Source organism: Poromitra crassiceps (assembly GCF_964638095.1).
Source record: "Poromitra crassiceps genome assembly, chromosome: 4".
NCBI classification, from domain to species: Eukaryota; Metazoa; Chordata; class Actinopteri; order Beryciformes; family Melamphaidae; genus Poromitra; species Poromitra crassiceps.
Genome location: NC_139626.1, coordinates 43,353,650 through 43,373,130, shown reverse-complemented (window position 1 = coordinate 43,373,130; position 19,481 = coordinate 43,353,650). Strand labels below are relative to the sequence as shown.

Sequence of the window (19,481 nt, the reverse complement as noted above, 5' to 3'; positions counted from 1 at the left end):
TCTCAATCTCAATACTAGACTAGAAGACAACTCAATGAACCACCTAGTGAAGATTTAGAGCAAGAGGTCCAATAACTTTTTCCACATGTAAGGACTCGAGTAAACACGGTTTAGACCACAGACCTCCATTAGATAAGTCTTTTCAGAGCCATTTCAATCTATTAGATTAGAACTGCCCCTTGACTAGAAGTGGGTAATGTTGTATTAAGGAGAGAGATGTCAAAACTCTACAAAGTACAATATGTTGATAATACAGGTTCTCCAACCGAAGATGAAATTCAAACTGAAACAGATGTTATATGTTGCATGATTACATTTGATAAGTGTCGGGTCGGAGAAATGTGGACCAATGATAAAACAATAATCCTGTGTTTCGATTCATTTATTTATCAAATCTAGTAAGTAAGAAACAACATGAACAGCCTTTGACAAAACATTGTTAGCTATACATATCAGAATGTACTGAGCCATCCAAACCACAGACGAACACTAATACAGGGTTTCCACACATTTTCATGGATGACATTTCAAAACATTCCCATGACTTTTCAAGCATCCATAATATAATTCCCATGTAATGTGAAGCGGTGACTCTGAATCAATACCAAAAATGATTACAACACTGGACAAATAGGACACACCTGTTAATTGGATTTTAGTGCTCGAGTCACTGCGTCACATTACCTGGAAGCTATTGAAATAAAACACACATTTTCCATAAAAGTATCAATATAAAATACAAGAAGCACTAAAATAGACACATATTAGAGTTACGTTAGGTCAACAGCTACAGAAAATAAATTTACCATACTGTTACATTATGTGGTAGGTTATCCACAGAAGGTTACTGTAACAATAATTTCATTACACACAATTCCATGACTTTTCCAAAACTTTCAAGGATTTAACAAATTCTATGACTTTTCCAGAACTGGATAATTCGATTTTTCCATGACCGTGTGAACCCTGCTAATGATGTAAAAAAATAAAAGAAATACTTGAGATGTTGATATTACTTGAGATGATTTCTCAGATGAGGAAAAGACATCAAAAAGCAAAGCTTAATGTATTGCTAGCAACCTTTTATCAGTTCTGTAGTAACATTTTCCTAACTTAACAGTCAGCACAAGTGACGGATTCTGCCCTCATCTATGTTGGGGCGTATAACTGCAATCAAGATGTTGTCCCTTCCTAGATTTCTGTATTTGTTTCAGAATCTGCCAGTCTTTCAAAGTTCTTCTTTTTTCAAGGAAATAGACTCCATTATCTTTCCATTTTTTGGGGGATATAAAGCTCATGGCATATCAAAAGCACATCTGCAGAAGCCAACAGATGAGGGAGGCTTAGGCCTCCCTGTATTTAGAAACTATTATTGTGCAGCAAATGCCAGAGCATTGACCTATTGGCAATGGGGACTCCCAGGTGAGGCTAACAATGCCCCTTTGTGGCTAAACATTGAAACTACACATGTAAAAAAAAAAACTCTCTTCCTACTTTGTTTTTTCCCCCCCAAGACAGAATCCCCAGGTAAATTGATTGGTAATAACTTTATTTTAAGACATTTTCTTCTGATTTTTTAATCAGATAAGTATTAATAAAATGTTTTGTTTGCTGTCTGGGGGGACAGCCAGGGGACTTATGACCCTTGGAGATTTATATATAGACAGTTTGCCTAATTTTAACAGCTGATTCTTTTTTTTACATCCGTACCTCCAACTTTTTTCATTACCTCATTACCTTTCAAATGTAAAAAATAAATGTAATACATTTTGAAAGCTTATGAGGGAATCGCCCACTCTACGAGCACCTGCAGCTTCCTCCAGACTCCAAACACCTGATATCTTGCTTTGTATGTCTATTTAGCACCTCTGATCTTGAGGTGTCTGATGACATTTGGACTAAAGGTTTGACTAGAATCCAATCTTGGTCGATTAATGTCAGGTACAAACTTATTTAATTCAAGGTAATCCTTAGACTCCACTACTCAAAGACCAAACTACACCATGTTATTAATCAGTTTCTCCATTATGTGACAGATGCAAAGGTGCAGAGGGCTCCTTAACACATATTTTCTGGCTCTGCCCTCATTTAAGAACATTTTGGCGTGACATTATTTCAGTGGTTTTCTGGGGTCTACGAAAACGACATTCCTCCTGACCCACAGCTAGCACTCTTTGGCAGTTCAGAATCTGCCTTAAGCCATCCATCCGAAGAACAATCAGGCTTGATGCCGGGTATGGTAGCTGCCAGAAAAATGATTTTGAAAGACTGCAGAAGTCAGCTACACCCGTTTTAAGAAATGGCTTAACGAAATGATTGTCATCATACAGATGGAGAGAGGATGTTTTCACAAATCTAAAGCACTAAACAGATTTCTGAGCATATGGGGTCCATTTGTTGACGATATAAAAGATGAATAATCATTCTGTAACGACAACTCCTGTGGCCTACCCTACCTGTACTCTGGATACCTGAGAATGTAACCTTTTGAAAACTTCTGTGAACCCAATCAGTATATGTATACATTATGCGTGTGTGTGTGTATATAGTTTTTAACTATGTATATACTGTTTTTTCTACGTTTTCACCGACAGCTCTGTCTGTTTTTGATGTTACTGCTGCTGTAATGCAAGAAAAAGTACTCTCTGCAGTGTGACAAACAATTAATCAATACTCTCTACTCGATTATATAAGGGTAGAACTGACGCATGTAAAGTAAAGCACTCTCTCTGTGACACCATCTGCTGTTAGTATTGTGTGTCTTGAAAGAGAATTCTTGCATTTAGAACAGTGATTCCTAACCTGTGGGCCGTGGAGGTACGGCAGGTGGGCCACGAGTGGTCTGCCAACACTCTGTGGGCCGTGGAGGTACTGCAGGTGGGCCACGAGTGGTCTGCCAACACTCGATTTTCGCGGGCAATTAAATGGCTGGCAGGGTCATTTTTAAAGCTACAGTGGAGATCCTGTTATCAGAAGAAATTAGGAGACCTAAGGCATCCATTGGGACCAAGCATAATATGCTAGCTTGTCGGGAAATAACGCTCCAAACATATGTACAATTTTGGCGAGGGAAAACTTCCCTTTACAGATAAGGCAGCATTTTTCACAGCCTAGCATTAATAGCTTGTGGATTGATTTCTTCTGTTGTTGCTCATCACATTTTGTCTCAACAAATGTGTTATGCATGCAAATACATCTGATGAGTAAGGGGGGGAGAAAATGTCAGCAATCTGCTTTTAGGTATTTTGCCGAAATGTTTTTGTATGTGGATGGATTATTAATTTCCCTTATGCCCCAGTTCACATGCCCTGTTAATGAAATAAAAAAAGATAGGATATAAAAAAACATACATACAATACATCATCTTAGTCTCGTGTGTTGATCAGAGTTGTGATTAAAGAGTTGGGTGGGCCCCGGAAGATTTTCACATTTCAAAGTGGGCCGCGGCATTCTTAAGTTTGGGAAGCCCTGATCTAGAAAATCAGTGTTGGCGTTTACATTTGGTTTATAAATGTTTTTTTCTTGCCAACTGTGTGTTGTAGGTGAGTTGGTGTGTGAAGAGTTTAGAAACAAATATTGTATAATATTGAAAATCTCTTGCTAGTGATATTTGCCATATTACAGGTGTTAGCATCAGAACCTAGAATTGACAATCTATATCCTTTAAAGAAATAAAAAAAAAGTATGAAGTCACATGCTTACATAAGACATTTGCCATATCACAAGTGTTAGCATCAGAACCTAGAATTGACAATATATCCTAAAGAAATAAAAACGATAAAATCAAATGCATTTTTCACTGAAACAAATGCATTTTTCACTGAAACTATGTGAAGCTCTTGTATAAAGTGCATTATTATCGTACTATTGTCCCTGGAGTGTAACGCTGGTAAACATATTCCACAGTGAGTTAAGCTTTGGAGCATTTTTAGTGCATTTGGCATTCATTCTGTTGTTTGGTCAAGCTAAAGTCTGCAAGGGGAAAAAAATATATATTTTACTCACTTTGTCATCAGCAGAAATTCCATCACAACCAAAATTCAGCAATGTAAAATTTGATTTTGGCAGATTTGCATGGTATTAAAATCAAAGACAACCTTGCAAAATTACAAAGGCAATATAAGTACTTTACGGAATATATGATCTATGATGTGGATTAGAACTACCGAATCGAAACGGCAAATACGATAGACCTTTCTCACGGGGGCCATTTTGTGTCGAAAAGGCAGGGTAAACACAGGTGCAAGCAAAACACTAATGAGGGTTTCCAACTTCCATGATTGGAATTTGGAAACCCTCATTGGTGTTTTGCTTGCACCTGTGTTTATTCTGCCTTTTCGACACAAAATGGCCCCTGTGAAAAGGGTGTATTGTACAATGATTTGAGACAGAAAGGGTTAGAACCACATTCTTTGATTAAATAATGATGGCACATGAACACTTTTTCACACTTTTGCAGGCTGTATTTTTCCTCATGTGACGACGGTATGCTCTACATTCAGGAAACATGCATTTCTGTCAAACTTGCTAACGGACATGCGACCAATTCTGATTTTCTTTTTAAATATTGCTTAAAATGTGCTTTACAGTTGGACTGAAACATAGCTTATGCCACATGAATAGGTTTGCTTCTTCCACTCACCATGGACTTCATCTCACGTCCGTCCCCCTCATCTGGCTTGTACCGGCCCGCCTTCTTACTGTTCTCAACAAACTCCTGGGAAGGTTAAGACAGAGAAAGAGTGAGGTCAAGTTCACTTATATTTATTATATTATATGATTTATTATTTATTATTATTGTTCGAGCTAACTCTCTTAAAAGATTCTCGACTATCTGGGACCCGTTTTTGACTAGGTTAAAAATGACAAGTGACTCGCCCAGCTGATTTCTCGTGGCCCCCTTGCGCGAGACCCCATGCACAATATCATTTATAAGCACATAAGCACTTTACGCGACTGGTAGCCCCACGTTATAATATTGGAATGTCGATAATGTTACAATTACTGTGTGCGTGTATATGCATATCTGCCCATGTATGTAGGTATGTATGTATGAGTGTGGATGTTTCCTTGTATATGTCTGAGTATTCGTACACATGTGTGGAATGGATGTGGATGTACACATGTATGTATGTATGTATCTCTTTTTTTCCTATTCTTTGTTTTCCTGTGTCTGAGCTTGTTTGTGTTCTAAGAAAATAAAAAATAAAATAAAATATGATAAAATATCAGGGCGAAAAAGAGAGAAAAAAAGATGGTATTGTTCTTAGCCAATAGAAATGATATTAGGGTACCAAACCAATAATTATCTTCCATTTCCCCTCTCTATGCAGAGTCCCTCTGCTCTCACCATTAGGGCCTTGTCCATGTAGAACTCCCTTCCAGGGCTTCCATCGTTATACTTTGAGTCCACGGCAAAGCAGAGGAAGAGGACGTCCACCACGATCTCAAAGACGGACAGGAAGCAGTGGGCCACCAGGAAGGAGAACACACAGACGATGAGGAGAGGCAGCACCCACACCGTGTAGTCCCTCTGGTAGTTCAGAGCCAGGATGCCCGCAAACGCTGTACAGGCAACGACAAGCACCTAAAGAGGGGACATATAATGCAGGCTTGTCAAATGGACAAAAGACAAACTTCTGGCTCAAGTGCTGGAGACAGGGTGAAGGAGGAACTCTCATTAGCGGACAAATACAGTGGAGACATTTTAGCAGCGCCATAAAATGGCAAGGTGTTTTGGGGATTGTCTTCATGGTACCTTTCCCAGGAAGAGGACAAAGTCGCCCACGGTGTTTATAGCAGCCACTCGGAGGGCATTTTCCACCAGGATAGTCAAGGCATCCCGGGCTGAGGTGCAGAAGTTGGTGCTGTTGATGGCCGTCGCGGTATAAGCGTTCTGAAACAACACGATATAGACTTAGGGATCTGGTATTCACTGTATATTGGATGTCGTCCTATCATCACAGCGGGATTACTTACTTGATTCAGGTATGCGAGACACTTCTCAAGACACCACAGGCAGCAGACGCAGGCTTTCAGCATGCAACGAGCGCAGGCATTCTCCTGTGAGGAAGGACACATTGCATCAACATTTCACTGCACTGCAAATATGTATGAAAAATGCAGCTAATAATGGCCATTTATGGACTTGATCCAAGTCCATAAGTGCGTCCAAATGGGATCGTCTTGACTGCCTGCACAGCCCACCTTTCCTTTGAGCTGACTGTGGGTGTATGTTAGGATGAGACGGGGGATACCTTTCCTTTGAGCTGACTGTGGATGTATGTTAGGATGAGACGGGGGTAGGGATGGGCATTTTAAGCAATTTAAATAGTCGAGTACTCTCCTTCTATTATGAACGAGTGCTCGAGTACTCGCGCGGGGGGCGCGGGCTGTGTGATTACTATGGTAATGACTGAGCAGGGGTAATCTGCTGTGTATGGGGCTGTTCACACATAACGTTTGCATTTTTGCATGGAAAAAGCGCTACCTGGAGCATTTTTTGTCAGGAGAGGGACTGACTGTGATATTAGGTGATGCTAAGCTAACATCTAAAGCCTACCTTTAGACAGTATCTCCGATGGTTGGATTAGCGCTTTGGAGCAGACAAGTTGTGAAACAAGCGAAGGCATTTGATTTCCAATACATGTCCATTGTTGCTGAATAGTGATCACCATGATGCGATTGTCTCCCAAAAAGTGATTATTTCTCCACATTTCTTGTGACTAACGTTATGGGAAACGACAGTGTAGTCAGTAAACTAGTGCAACGTTTTGAATGAGTTTTATCGGGCGTGCGCTATGAAGAAGCCTGCTTCTCATTCGGGAGAATATCTCCAGGCACCATTTTCGGGAAGAGCTGGAAAACTTCTGGTTAAAACTTTCAAAATAATGTTACTTAAACAAAAGTAAATAGCTTATTGATGCACGTTGGAGGAGAAAAGGTATTTCAACGAAGGAAGCAGCATCCTTGTATCAAAATACTCGTTGTGATGTTATATGGCATGAAACTGTGGCTGTAACGCATTACTCAAAATAAATAAGGTTACAATAAGCGTATTATTTTGAAAGCAACAAAGCGGATGACGTACTTGTACATTCTGGCTGACTTGACGCCCGGCCGTGCAGTTGCTGCTGGTTGCTGCCAGATCCACATGACGATGCGTGCGTAGATCTTCTATACCATTTTAAAGGGGTGGGGAGTGGGGCGAGTACCCGAACAGCAGAAACGTTACTCGAATACTGACGTTATGAACGAGTGCTCGAGTACCCGAGTACTCGTGCCCATCCCTAGACGGGGGATACCTTTCCTTTGAGCTGACTGTGGATGTATGTGAGGATGAGACGGGGGATACCTTTCCTTTCAGCTGACTGTGGATGTATGTTAGGATGAGACGGGGGATACCTTTCCTTTGAGCTGACTGTGGATGTATGTTAGGATGAGACAGGGGATACCTTTCCTTTGAGCTGACTGTGGATGTATGTGAGGATGAGACGGGGGATACCTTTCCTTTGAGCTGACTGTGGATGTATGTGAGGATGAGACGGGGGATACCTTTCCTTTGAGCTGACTGTGGATGTATGTTAGGTTGAGACGGGGGATACCTTTCCTTTGAGCTGACTGTGGATGTATGTTAGGATGAGACGGGGGATACCTTTCCTTTCAGCTGACTGTGGATGTATGTTAGGATGAGACGGGGGATACCTTTCCTTTGAGCTGACTGTGGATGTATGTTAGGATGAGACGGGGGATACCTTTCCTTTGAGCTGACTGTGGATGTATGTTAGGTTGAGACGGGGGATACCTTTCCTTTGAGCTGACTGTGGATGTATGTTAGGATGAGACGGGGGATACCTTTCCTTTGAGCTGACTGTGGATCTATGTGAGGATGAGACGGGGGATACCTTTCCTTTGAGCTGACTGTGGATGTATGTTAGGATGAGACAGGGGATACCTTTCCTTTCAGCTGACTGTGGATGTATGTTAGGATGAGATGGGGGATACCTTTCCTTTGAGCTGACTGTGGATGTATGTTAGGATGAGACGGGGGATACCTTTCCTTTGAGCTGACTGTGGATGTATGTTAGGTTGAGACGGGGGATACCTTTCCTTTGAGCTGACTGTGGATGTATGTTAGGATGAGACAGGGGATACCTTTCCTTTGAGCTGACTGTGGATGTATGTTAGGATGAGACAGGGGATACCTTTCCTTTGAGCTGACTGTGGATGTATATTAGGATGAGACGAGGGATACCTTTCCTTTCAGCCGACTGTGGATGTATGTTAGGATGAGACGGGGGATACCTTTCCTTTGAGCTGACTGGATGTGAGGATGAGACGGGGGATACCTTTCCTTTGAGCTGACTGTGGATGTATGTTAGGATGAGACGGGGGATACCTTTCCTTTGAGCTGACTGTGGATGTATGTGAGGATGAGACGGGGGATACCTTTCCTTTGAGCTGACTGTGGATGTATGTTAGGATGAGACGGGGGATACCTTTCCTTTGAGCTGACTGTGGATGTATGTTAGGATGAGACGGGGGATACCTTTCCTTTGAGCTGACTGTGGATGTATGTTAGGATGAGACGGGGGATACCTTTCCTTTGAGCTGACTGTGGATGTATGTTAGGATGAGACAGGGGATACCTTTCCTTTGAGCTGACTGTGGATGTATGTTAGGATGAGACAGGGGATACCTTTCCTTTGAGCTGACTGTGGATGTATGTTAGGATGAGACAGGGGATACCTTTCCTTTGAGCTGACTGTGGATGTATGTTAGGATGAGACAGGGGATACCTTTCCTTTGAGCTGACTGTGGATGTATGTGAGGATGAGACGGGGGATACCTTTCCTTTGAGCTGACTGTGGATCTATGTGAGGATGAGACGGGGGATACCTTTCCTTTGAGCTGACTGTGGATGTATGTGAGGATGAGACGGGGGATACCTTTCCTTTGAGCTGACTGTGGATGTATGTGAGGATGAGACGGGGGATACCTTTCCTTTGAGCTGACTGTGGATGTATGTTAGGATGGGACGGGGGATACCTTTCCTTTGAGCTGACTGTGGATGTATGTGAGGATGAGACGGGGGATACCTTTCCTTTGAGCTGACTGTGGATGTATGTTAGGATGAGACGGGGGATACCTTTCCTTTGAGCTGACTGTGGATGTATGTGAGGATGAGACGGGGGATACCTTTCCTTTGAGCTGACTGTGGATGTAGGTTAGGATGAGACGGGGGATACCTTTCCTTTGAGCTGACTGTGGATGTGAGGATGAGACGGGGGATACCTTTCCTTTGAGCTGACTGTGGATGTATGTTAGGATGAGACGGGGGATACCTTTCCTTTCAGCTGACTGTGGATGTATGTTGGGATGAGACGGGGGATACCTTTCCTTTGAGCTGACTGTGGATGTATGTGAGGATGAGACGGGGGATAGTGATACCTTTCCTTTGAGCTGACTGTGGATGTATGTGAGGATGAGACGGGGGATAGTGATACCTTTCCTTTGAGCTGACTGTGGATGTATGTGAGGATGAGACGGGGGATCTTCACAAGTGTGATGATGAAGGAGCCTTTGGCGATGGTGCCCAGGTGGTAGCGGAACGCTCGCAACATAGATGAAAGGATAGGCGTCATTGGGATCTGGGACTTATTCCTAAAATGTGAGCACACAGGGAGAAGACATGCTTGCAATCATGCAGCTAGGAGAATTAACTATCAAATTAAAAGCCAATGTTGAGCCTTATTTATGATCAAATATACTGTAGTATACTACTATATATAGACTACTTTGCACGGGAGACGCTTCTTCCCCTACCTTGTGAAGTAGTAGGTGACCACGGCTCCAGCAATGGTCATCTGCTGGAAGGCTAGAATGAACTCACTGATCCAGATGAGACCCACAGCGTGATACCACACCATGTACTGAAGAGGCCCCTGGATTTGGTATTCAACCAAACCCGTCGAATTGTTCTTCACTGCGGCCCCTATGGGAGAACACACGTTGGAGGTGGCGTTGGGATCTTTCAACACCGCTCACAATGACGCAATGCTATTTTAGGAGGAGAAGATGAATCTTAAACATTTTAGGTCATTCTATACTTCCTTGGCCTTTTCGTGCATCCTGCCTTGTTAAACATAATAAATTGTTATCTGCTTGCAATTAGTCTACATCTGCATTAAGCAACGTATCTCACTACCTTGTCACCAATGTTCTTCACAATCCCACCCTCACCGAGGACTGTGGATCGGTCACCGTGTGTTCGTTTGTTAGTCAGTCACACTGCACTGTGGACTTTGTGCCGCTAGGGGGCGGCACTGACAATGAAAAGGACTGACCCAAAAGTGGAACTACATCACTGGTGGGGGACAACATGTTTATTATTTGCTTGTTTCTTATCGTTTTATAGTCGGGGACGGTGGGTCCCACACGCATGAGAATATACTGTCTATATTTAACCATTTACGGGGGGGGGGACGGACAGGTGATGATGTCCTTATCCGTGCGTGGAGGCTTTCGGATCTTGCACCATAATCAGCTACGTGATCTTTTTCACACATCTTCATACTTTTCCTCTCCTAAATAATACAACGTCAGGATGATGAGTTGACAGCGGAAGAGTTGAGAGTGCAAGGTTCAAGGTTCAAGAGTTCACTGGCAGCAATTCCACCACACCAACATAATGTAATTGACATGGCTAATAGCTACCGACCAAAAAAACCCCAAACAAATGGTGAACTTGAAGCGATGAAGCATTCCGTGTCTGTGCACTGTAATTGACTTTGCTAGAATTAAAGATCAAATGCAGAGCAGAGGAGTGGGAGACGAAGAGACAAGTGCTTCTTTGACTCCCTCCTCCCACATCATGGGGCTGGCACAAGATTCCACACGACGCGACACGACACGTGGGGGTGAAGTCATGCCACCAAACCACAACAAAATGCCACAACATTAAGAGTGAGTCTAGTGCAGACATTACAAATTAGCCTGTGTGCTGGTTTGACCTTAAACAACCCTCTGGAGCAAGTATCAACCACCACAAGCAAATAGCAATGTGAAGGACATAGTCTGCTCTACTTAGCCCATGGTTGGGCTGATCAATATCTTATGCAGTAGATCTCGTGATATGACTCTAGATGGCGTCTTATTTTGGCATGTCTTTTCCTGGTTTTGGGTTGCCTTACAGTAAAGTGATGTCATTTTCTAGCAGTTTTTCAAAATCAAAAAGATCAGATGAGATCAAAAATCTCATTGTGTAAATATTTTGTGCAAGCACCAATAGTCATCCCTACAATATTATTGTCGCAATATCGATAGAGGTATTTGATTAAAAAAAAAAAAAGTTGCGATATTTGATTTTGTCCATATCACCCAGCCGTAGCCGATAGTAAGTTCTGTTCTCTAATCTCATAGCACATAAACACAAAAAAAACATTTGGTAACCAGCAAACACTACCAGGCCCAGAGCTCTCCACTAGTCTCCTTCCTCACCTGCAGTCCCGAGGAAGAGAAGCACGGCGATCCAGTAGACCCAGAAGAGCATGAGGCTGAGGAAGGTCCAGAACGGCTGCAGGGCCAGCAGGGGGAGGTGGATGAACACCTTACCGGCCACATGGAACAAGGCGATGGTGAGAGCCACGCGCTTCCTCAAGAAGAACATGAGCAGCAGCAGAATCACCTGGAGAGTGGAGGAGAGTGTCAGACACAGACAGGGTTCCCACACACACACCTTCTTAAACATCAAATTCAAGGACTTTCCAGGCACCAATTCCCTCAAATGTAAGGACCCAACACGGCATAGTTGCTGTTACTTGCTCGCCGCTGTTTAACCTGCAACAATCCCATTCAATCCCTCATGCACGCACGTGACCGCCGCACTTTCTCCAGGCAGGTGGCGCGTCAAACAAGGACCCACAGATGGCAGGAAACACACATGCCGTAGCCGTGGAAGGTAGCCTATAGTATTTACTGACATGAAGTAAAATATATATATGCAAAGAACTTCAATTCGCACAAACTATATAAATTCAAGCCTTTAACCCCCCCCCCCCCCCCATTCACAAAACTTAAGTATTTCAAGGACCCATGGGAAGCATACACAGAAGACTTTCGTCGTCATCTAATGAAATCACGCAATATAGGAGTAGAGTCAGAGGGAGAAATGTAAACGCTTATTTGTTTTTTTTTTACCAACAAAGAGTTGTACACGAAATGCTACTAATTTAACTTTCCCGATTGCGTCCGCCTCCCACAAGCTGTGCTTTTCCTTTCATGGTCCTGAATCAACCTACTCTTGAAGACCGTACGCGTCATTAAATACTGAAAACCAGATAGTCCATAGAATGAAATTATGTAGACTCACTGCACATATTACGCTCAAGACGTACCGTGAAAATAGTAGCAGCGATTGCATACACAAGCAGGGCCTGAACGTTGTCTGAGGCCACTTCTTTCCCAAATATCGACAAGGTTTTATCATCGAGGGCATTCCTGTGATCGACGTACAGCCACCAGAGGACGCCGGTCCCGCCTGGAATAGAGAAGAACTATCGGGTCAGTATCAGCAATCAAGATGTTCAAATATATCCTGGACACAAACATATCCCGCACCTTCTATTGTACCCCCAGCGTGAATTAGGAGGGCTAGTGTTAAACATTAACAGTGGTGGAAAAACACCGTGTGGTTTTTGGAAGTCACCTATAGAGCCGAGGATAACCAGGACGGTTAGGATCCACACCAGGACAACGGAGATGTAGCGGATGACGACCATCAGGATCAGGGAGAGAACTGTATCGGACACGGAACATGGTGCAACTTAATTAAGACGTAAACAAGCCGTTGAATGGCTGCTGATCTCAAGCAGGCATTCAATTCAAGCTTCCATAAGTCATTGCTAGCATCTGCAAAATACATAATGAAATGCACTGTAGTCTCCTACTAACCATACAGACTATTTTAAAAGAGAAGTTTGGAGTTCATTCAGATAGTAAAATGAGGCTGTGTGATAACAGCCCACACATTGCATATCTACAATGAACCACACACTGATTTTAAAAGGCGTGGCATGTCTCCATGTATGGCTCAGAGTAGGAAAAAAGACCCGTGTAGTTGGCTAGTTATTCAACGTCTTGCCAAAATGAGTCATTCAGCCTTGGGGGGAAAAAGCACCACTCTCCAGCAGATTAGATCAAATAATGGAGATGAAAGGTGGTGGTGTTGCTTCTTTGTTACAGTATAGCAGTGTGGGAGGAGTGAAGGTTATGTTGCTTCTTTGTTACAGTATAGCAGTGTGGGAGGAGTGAGAGCAGATGCTAAATTAATGCCAGTGGGACAAACTACAGCGGATGTGATGGCTTTAACCACAAAGACATTTCCTGTTATTTCTTGACAAAAAATAACTTCCCTTCTGAGAGTTCCTACTGACGCCTCGTGAGCTAATTTAGCAGTACAGCGCAGCAGTGAGTAACACTTTTTGTTACTCACTTTACTTTGTTGTTTTGGTGCGACGGCCAGTTCATTATAGTGTAGTTCTCCTAGGGCTGGGAGGATATGCTTATCCCCCCCATTAGATACCATCACGATACCTGGGTGCCGATTCAATAGGTATTGTGATTTTTTAGTATTGCAATTGTACAAGTTTTGCGATTCGATATTACAATTTATTTTCATTTGCTTTTTTTTTAATTAGACCATGAGAAAATTTGGAATCCTACACTTCTAGAGTCATACGTCAGTGAGTCTTTCTGAGATTTATTTAAGCAGCATCATTGCTACACTGCACATAGAAGTGGTAGCCTACATAAAATGTACAATGCACACAGGTGTGTGAATTGACCTGGATATGAAGCATTTATAGCGCAAAATAATATAACGTTATTGTTATTTTTTATACCGATTCAGGGATTAAAAAGATCCTTAAAAATAATAATAAGGAAATTGAAAAAAAATTGCGATACTTGGGTGAATCGAACATCTACGGCACCCATTCTCAACCTGTGGGCTGCGAAGGTATTGCAAGTGGGCCGCCAAATCATTTTGCAAAACATTACAATGTGTGCTTTTATTATTATTATTATTATTATTATTATGTATGAGGATGCATTTCTCCATTGTTGAATGATATGGTTATTTATTTTGTAATCATTTATTTGTTAATGAGCCTACTGCAGACAGCCCCTCACTTTTAGGTTCTGATTTCTGCGTGGTGCTGATGGACAGCTCCTTTTATCGTCAAAATAAAAGTGCTCTGAGAAGGCATTATTTGGCCTCCGTACTGTTCAAAATGAGTTGGAGAAGGTTGGGAGCCGCTGATCTCCAGTGTCTACCTCAACACAGTGAGCCAGATGGGAAACATTCTTTTACCTAAGGCCAGCAGACAAAGGCCCATGATGATCTCCTTGCTGGCCATCACGCCGGCGATGACCCTGTGCAGAACGCTGTTGTCGCTGACGAACGTGACAAACGCCTGGGCAAACTCCGCATAGCAGCTGATGTCCGTGGGGACACAGCGGTGGAACACCGGGACAGACTTGCTACAAACCGAAATAGAAAATAAAGAACATGGCTTACATTATTTGGATGACATTTTTGTCTGGAGATTCTGGCAATTTTGTAGGTTTTAATCCAACTCATCATGACCCACAATTTCTGTCTCGCTCTGTTGTTTACCGTCTAATAAAGAAAATTGTATATTAAGATTCACAACCACAAATAAAGGAAAACATTTGTGCCCTTGTGGAGTTTGAAAATAGACTGGGCGCCCATGGTGTTTTATGAATATGTAAACTAACATCTCCCAGCCATTAACCCCCCTCCCCCCCCCCCCCCCGCCAAATTCCCCACCTCAGCGATCAATAAGGTTTTTTTCATTCTGATTCTGAAACGCTGTTTTCAGAAGATAAAATTAACCACTTTCACACATTGGTGCCTGTCAGGATGCAACCTAATCAAGTTAGCACCAAGTAAATTCTCTTGTTTATCAATTAATATTTCATTAGCTGCTGCAGGGTATGCTCGATTACCTTGGTGGAACAGGGAGTTTGGGGCATTTAGTGAATCTGTCTGGACTGTTTGGATATCTTGTAGGAGTAATGTCGTAGGAGCAGAGGTCAGATCCTGGTAAGAAGGACGGAGAAAATTGAAAATTAGATTCCGCCGCTGCTGAAGAGATTCAGCTTCATTACAACCTTGATAAATAACCAAGAATAAACCTAAAAGCAATACTGAAGACAATATTCAACTGAGGTGCATTCACTTGACTAGATCCTCTTTTCTCTCAAACTTGTTAATTGTGCACTGCTTCTCACCATTTTCCAGAGCAAATTTCTTTAAGTCCATGTGGGTCTTCAGCTCAGTTTCCGGGCACCCGGACACACACAGGGCGATGGACTTGATCTTGATCTTTCCGTCGGCGAAGTCGATTTTGCATGGGTCTAGAAAGAAGACATACCTGATGGAGGGAAAAGTTCAATTTCAGATTATAGAGAGCCGCAGGGATGACGTATTTTTGTAGTCAGAACGCGGAAGTCCCGGACTTCCTGGTTCTTCACTGTTTCTGTCTAGGGGATTTTTGAATGGGTTTTTGCCGCGATGCTTCAAATACGGTCCCTGGGCAACGCAAGATTAATCAAACGCGAACCAGAGTTCAGTCGGATAATCTTCACACATGAGGACCACTTTCATGAGTTTTGTAGCGTAAATGCGAGCCCTAGAAGTAAAAAGCTTGAGCTAAGCTAATCCAGAACTACACACTGTCGCATAGGCTTCCACGTCACGTCAGCACTCAACCTGGACTGTTGTTGATGTGTGCACTGATTACCCGGGGCTGAACCAGGTGAGGGAAAGAGAATTTCCGTGTTCGTCCTTTGAAGTGGTGACGTTATTGACGTTATTGGAGTATATATCCCCATCGACTCAACAGTGTAGTCTCATTTAGCCGTTTGCTAGCTAGCCGCCCTTTTAACGGCACGTAAAAGCTTCAAAACTCATAAAAGTGGTCCTCGTGTGTGAAGATGATATTACTAAAAAACTGGTTCGCGTTTGATTAAGCCAGCGTTGCCCAGAGAGATCATTAGAAGCATTGCGCCAAAAACCCATTCAAAACTGCCATAGGCGAAAACAGTGAAGAACCAGGACTGTTGGCATCGATGATTTCCGGACTCGTTCCTGCGGCTCTCTATTGGTTTATCATAAACTGTTGACCCATGACCGTCAAACACCACACACACTTCTGAAATAATACCATTCCTACTTTGATCAAAATATCTGATTATTGTTTTTTTACTACGCCAGTTGGGATTGTTCTGTCTGGGTAACAGAAAACAGAAAAGATGGTGGCGTTTTGCCATCTTGTCGAACAGTACACTCTTTGTAGCAGAAAGGCCTTTTATTCAAAGCCCCCATGGGCAATCAGCCCATCAATAAAGCATGACCCATTGTTTCAGTGAGACTGTGCCTACAGGCGGCAAGCTGTGGAAAGCCTCTGCCCAAGATGAGGCATAGCATCAAAAGAGCTCTCACAAGTTATACCAGTTTAACTGTCCTACACATGCAGATAACCCTCAAGCCCTTTTCAGACATAGCTCCCAGTCAATTACCGGTACTGGGATAACCTTTCAGGGACCACTAGTGATTTTCACTATTTAACACATGCAGCTTCCATTCAGGATCACGTCCATCTTGCGTCTATTCACACATGCCAGTAGCAATGGCGGGTGGGGCGGCTCTGAGGTGGGCAGCTGTGGAGAGGTGTCACGATTGTCCCGTTGTCTTTCAAATCGACTCGTTCAATTTGCAGAGTGCGGGGCGTAACACGTCGCGTGACCTTCCCTGCAATGTTACGGCTGTCATTCAGACATCAGCCATGCGGGGATATTCCGTGGAATGTTAACCAAATGACTTGTGGTGGGAAATTGGTGGTACAGAATTTCCCCTGGATAACGACCCCTGTACCCGTTCATACACGATGATCCCATGCAGGGACTGTCCCGGGACATTTCTGGGAAAGGCTACAGTTCTGAAAGGGGCTTAGCATGAGCAGTAAAAACAGTGTGCCCATATGTCGCTATAGGTCAGTGTTACTCTGGGACAACAAAGTTAATCTATGCTCACCTACTGACTGAGGACATCTTAATCTCTTCAATGTACCCAGGTCTTTACAGACACCTTGCATCAGATTGTTTTGGATACAGAAAAGACTTGAGCTGTACATTTCCAAACCGGTTAAAAAAAAAAAAAAAAAAAAAAAAAGTTGGCTTCACTGACAACTCCAACAACCTTTGTGTCATGTTGAATGATCTCACAGCTGTTTGAGCAGTGTAAGATTCAGGCATAATGTCAAAGGGCTAGACAACAAAATCTTAGCTATGTGAGCAAGAACAGAGCGAGCAGGAGGTCAAGTCAGGACAATTGTGTATGTCTGCCTTTATAATTACAGGAAAGGATCATTTGCAGCAAATTAGATTAGGATTACATGATGCAAGCAACCACACAGGTAATGCTTCCTTTGCCAAGGTGAGAGGACTACACCTGTCTGCCTGCACCAATAATGTTCAATGGATAACTATGCTCTGTCACAGTTGGCTATCTAATCAGGAAAATAAGACAGTTGAAAACAGGTAAACAAGTGTTCCAACTAAATGTGTCTGTTAGCGCATAGGACATGGTGTAAATATCCCCTCTCTAACTCACATTTCAAGCCATGTACAAGAGGGTCAGACTAACTTTTTTTCCGTCTGGTCCCGCCCACTCAGTTCTACTCCCTCGATCTTGGTGTTCTTCTGACCACAGGTGTTGCCATAGCTGTCATATCCAGAGATGAGCCTGGAGGCAGCTCCTGTGGCGATGGCGAAGCCACAGATACAAGCCTGCAGGTGACACCGCTTGGGTTAGACAAGGTCATCTGTTGGCAGGATGACCAATAGACATATACAACAAGCTAATGAGCAGATTAGCACCGTGCACCCAGAATTATTATTTTCTTGCAGGCTGTTTTAATCAAACTGCAAATATATTAACTCATTCACACCTTCAACACCAATAAATAAAACATTTGGAATTTCAGTTACAGTTATACAGTAGGCTACTGCGCAAAAGTCTTAGGCACACATATAAAAATAAATAAATAAATAAACAAACAATTGCATAGGGGGTTAATCTTTCTGGCCGATCCTGTCACTCAGTCATCTTTGGATAAGTTGCAACAAAGTCCCATTCAACTGAAAACTCACCATTCCAACGCAAAAAACTGAGAATATGATGAGCCATGGAATGTCCGTGCAGCTGCGGTCTTCCAGTGGTTTCCAGTCACGTTTGCTCTGCCAAGACAAGACATAAATACGGTAATCGAAAAGGCTAACTATATTTTATTCAGTTTTTATTTGGATTGTGATGCTCCTCTGAGCCTGCTGTTGAAAACCACGCGGCTCGAGTCAGATAACGGGCTCGTGCTGAAAAACAAGAGTATTTGTATTGACGTATTATAAACAGCTCTGCTAACCCGAGGACGTGCAATAGCCACAGGAACGTTTTCGAGTAACCATATATTGATTGTTTTACAAACGACAGTGTTTCCATCCAGCAACTTGACTCACCTCGACACTGCTGCAACACCCCATTGTGCCCTGCGACGACTTAAGTTGATCCAAAACAAAAGTTCAAGTGCCTTTCTTTGGTTAAACTTTTTCAGCTTGCAATCATTTCGCTTTCTAATTGCCTTTTGCTGGTCGAGAACACAAAGAAACTCTACAGAAGTAACAATTCCCAGCTTTGTTTACGCCAACAACGCCCGGTGGGAATTTTGGGAACAAATGTTGTTTGCAGCAGGTAAATGCGGAAGAAGTCAAATTTCATATGCTGCCTTCAGGAACTGTCAGAAATATCAAAATGATTATATGTAAGGTAAGCAAATGGAAGAGACAAAAAACACAAATATTCTTTGATACCTGACCGATGTGCCGTTTAGTGGGCTGAGAGTATGTAAAGTAAGTGGCAAAAGTAATCATCTATTAGATTTTAATTACTTTTACCACTTTCTCCAGCATATCCATCGCCTAACGATGTAAGTAAATCATTTGTCCTGTTGTTGTTGTTGTGTGTTTCCACTCCTTTTCAAGTTTTAGTTTTGCTTTACGTGCATACATGCAACGACTTTGGGCCATGTGCTTTGGGCTGCCAAACATTGAATGCCTTGGAGGTTGGAGCCCATTTTCTTGATTCAGCACAGAGAGCATTTAAGGAAAAAAATTATTCTGCACAGATCAAGCAGCTCAGTGCCACTTGATTGCTAAATTAAAACAGCTACCAAGCATCGGCTCTTGTTCCAATGTCAATTGTATTATTATTATTCATGATCAAAAACACTTGATTGTCTAATAATTCGACCAGTATTTACAACTCTGGAAGAATTGATGGGATTACGAGGAGCCCTGAAAGCACCATTTGAGTGTCTGGTCTCGCCCCTCGCCGGCGTGTG

General features: G+C 42.7%; 1 protein-coding gene across 1 annotated transcript; it reads right to left on the bottom strand.

Moving 5' to 3' along the window:
* Positions 1-364: 364 nt before the first annotated feature.
* LOC310774741 (choline transporter-like protein 1) lies at positions 365-18,768 on the bottom strand. The gene is made up of 16 exons (XM_083634872.1): positions 18,601-18,768; positions 18,238-18,324; positions 17,732-17,874; positions 15,316-15,458; positions 15,031-15,124; positions 14,372-14,541; positions 12,707-12,796; positions 12,396-12,538; positions 11,500-11,686; positions 9,826-9,994; positions 9,507-9,663; positions 5,980-6,063; positions 5,759-5,896; positions 5,351-5,587; positions 4,643-4,717; positions 365-3,972 (listed from the first exon to the last, which is right to left on the bottom strand). Exons 1-16 carry the CDS (start codon positions 18,622-18,624, stop codon positions 3,961-3,963), a joined length of 1,953 nt encoding a protein of 650 aa, XP_083490998.1. The 5' UTR covers positions 18,625-18,768; the 3' UTR covers positions 365-3,960.
* Between the last annotated feature and the right edge of the window lie 713 nt (positions 18,769-19,481).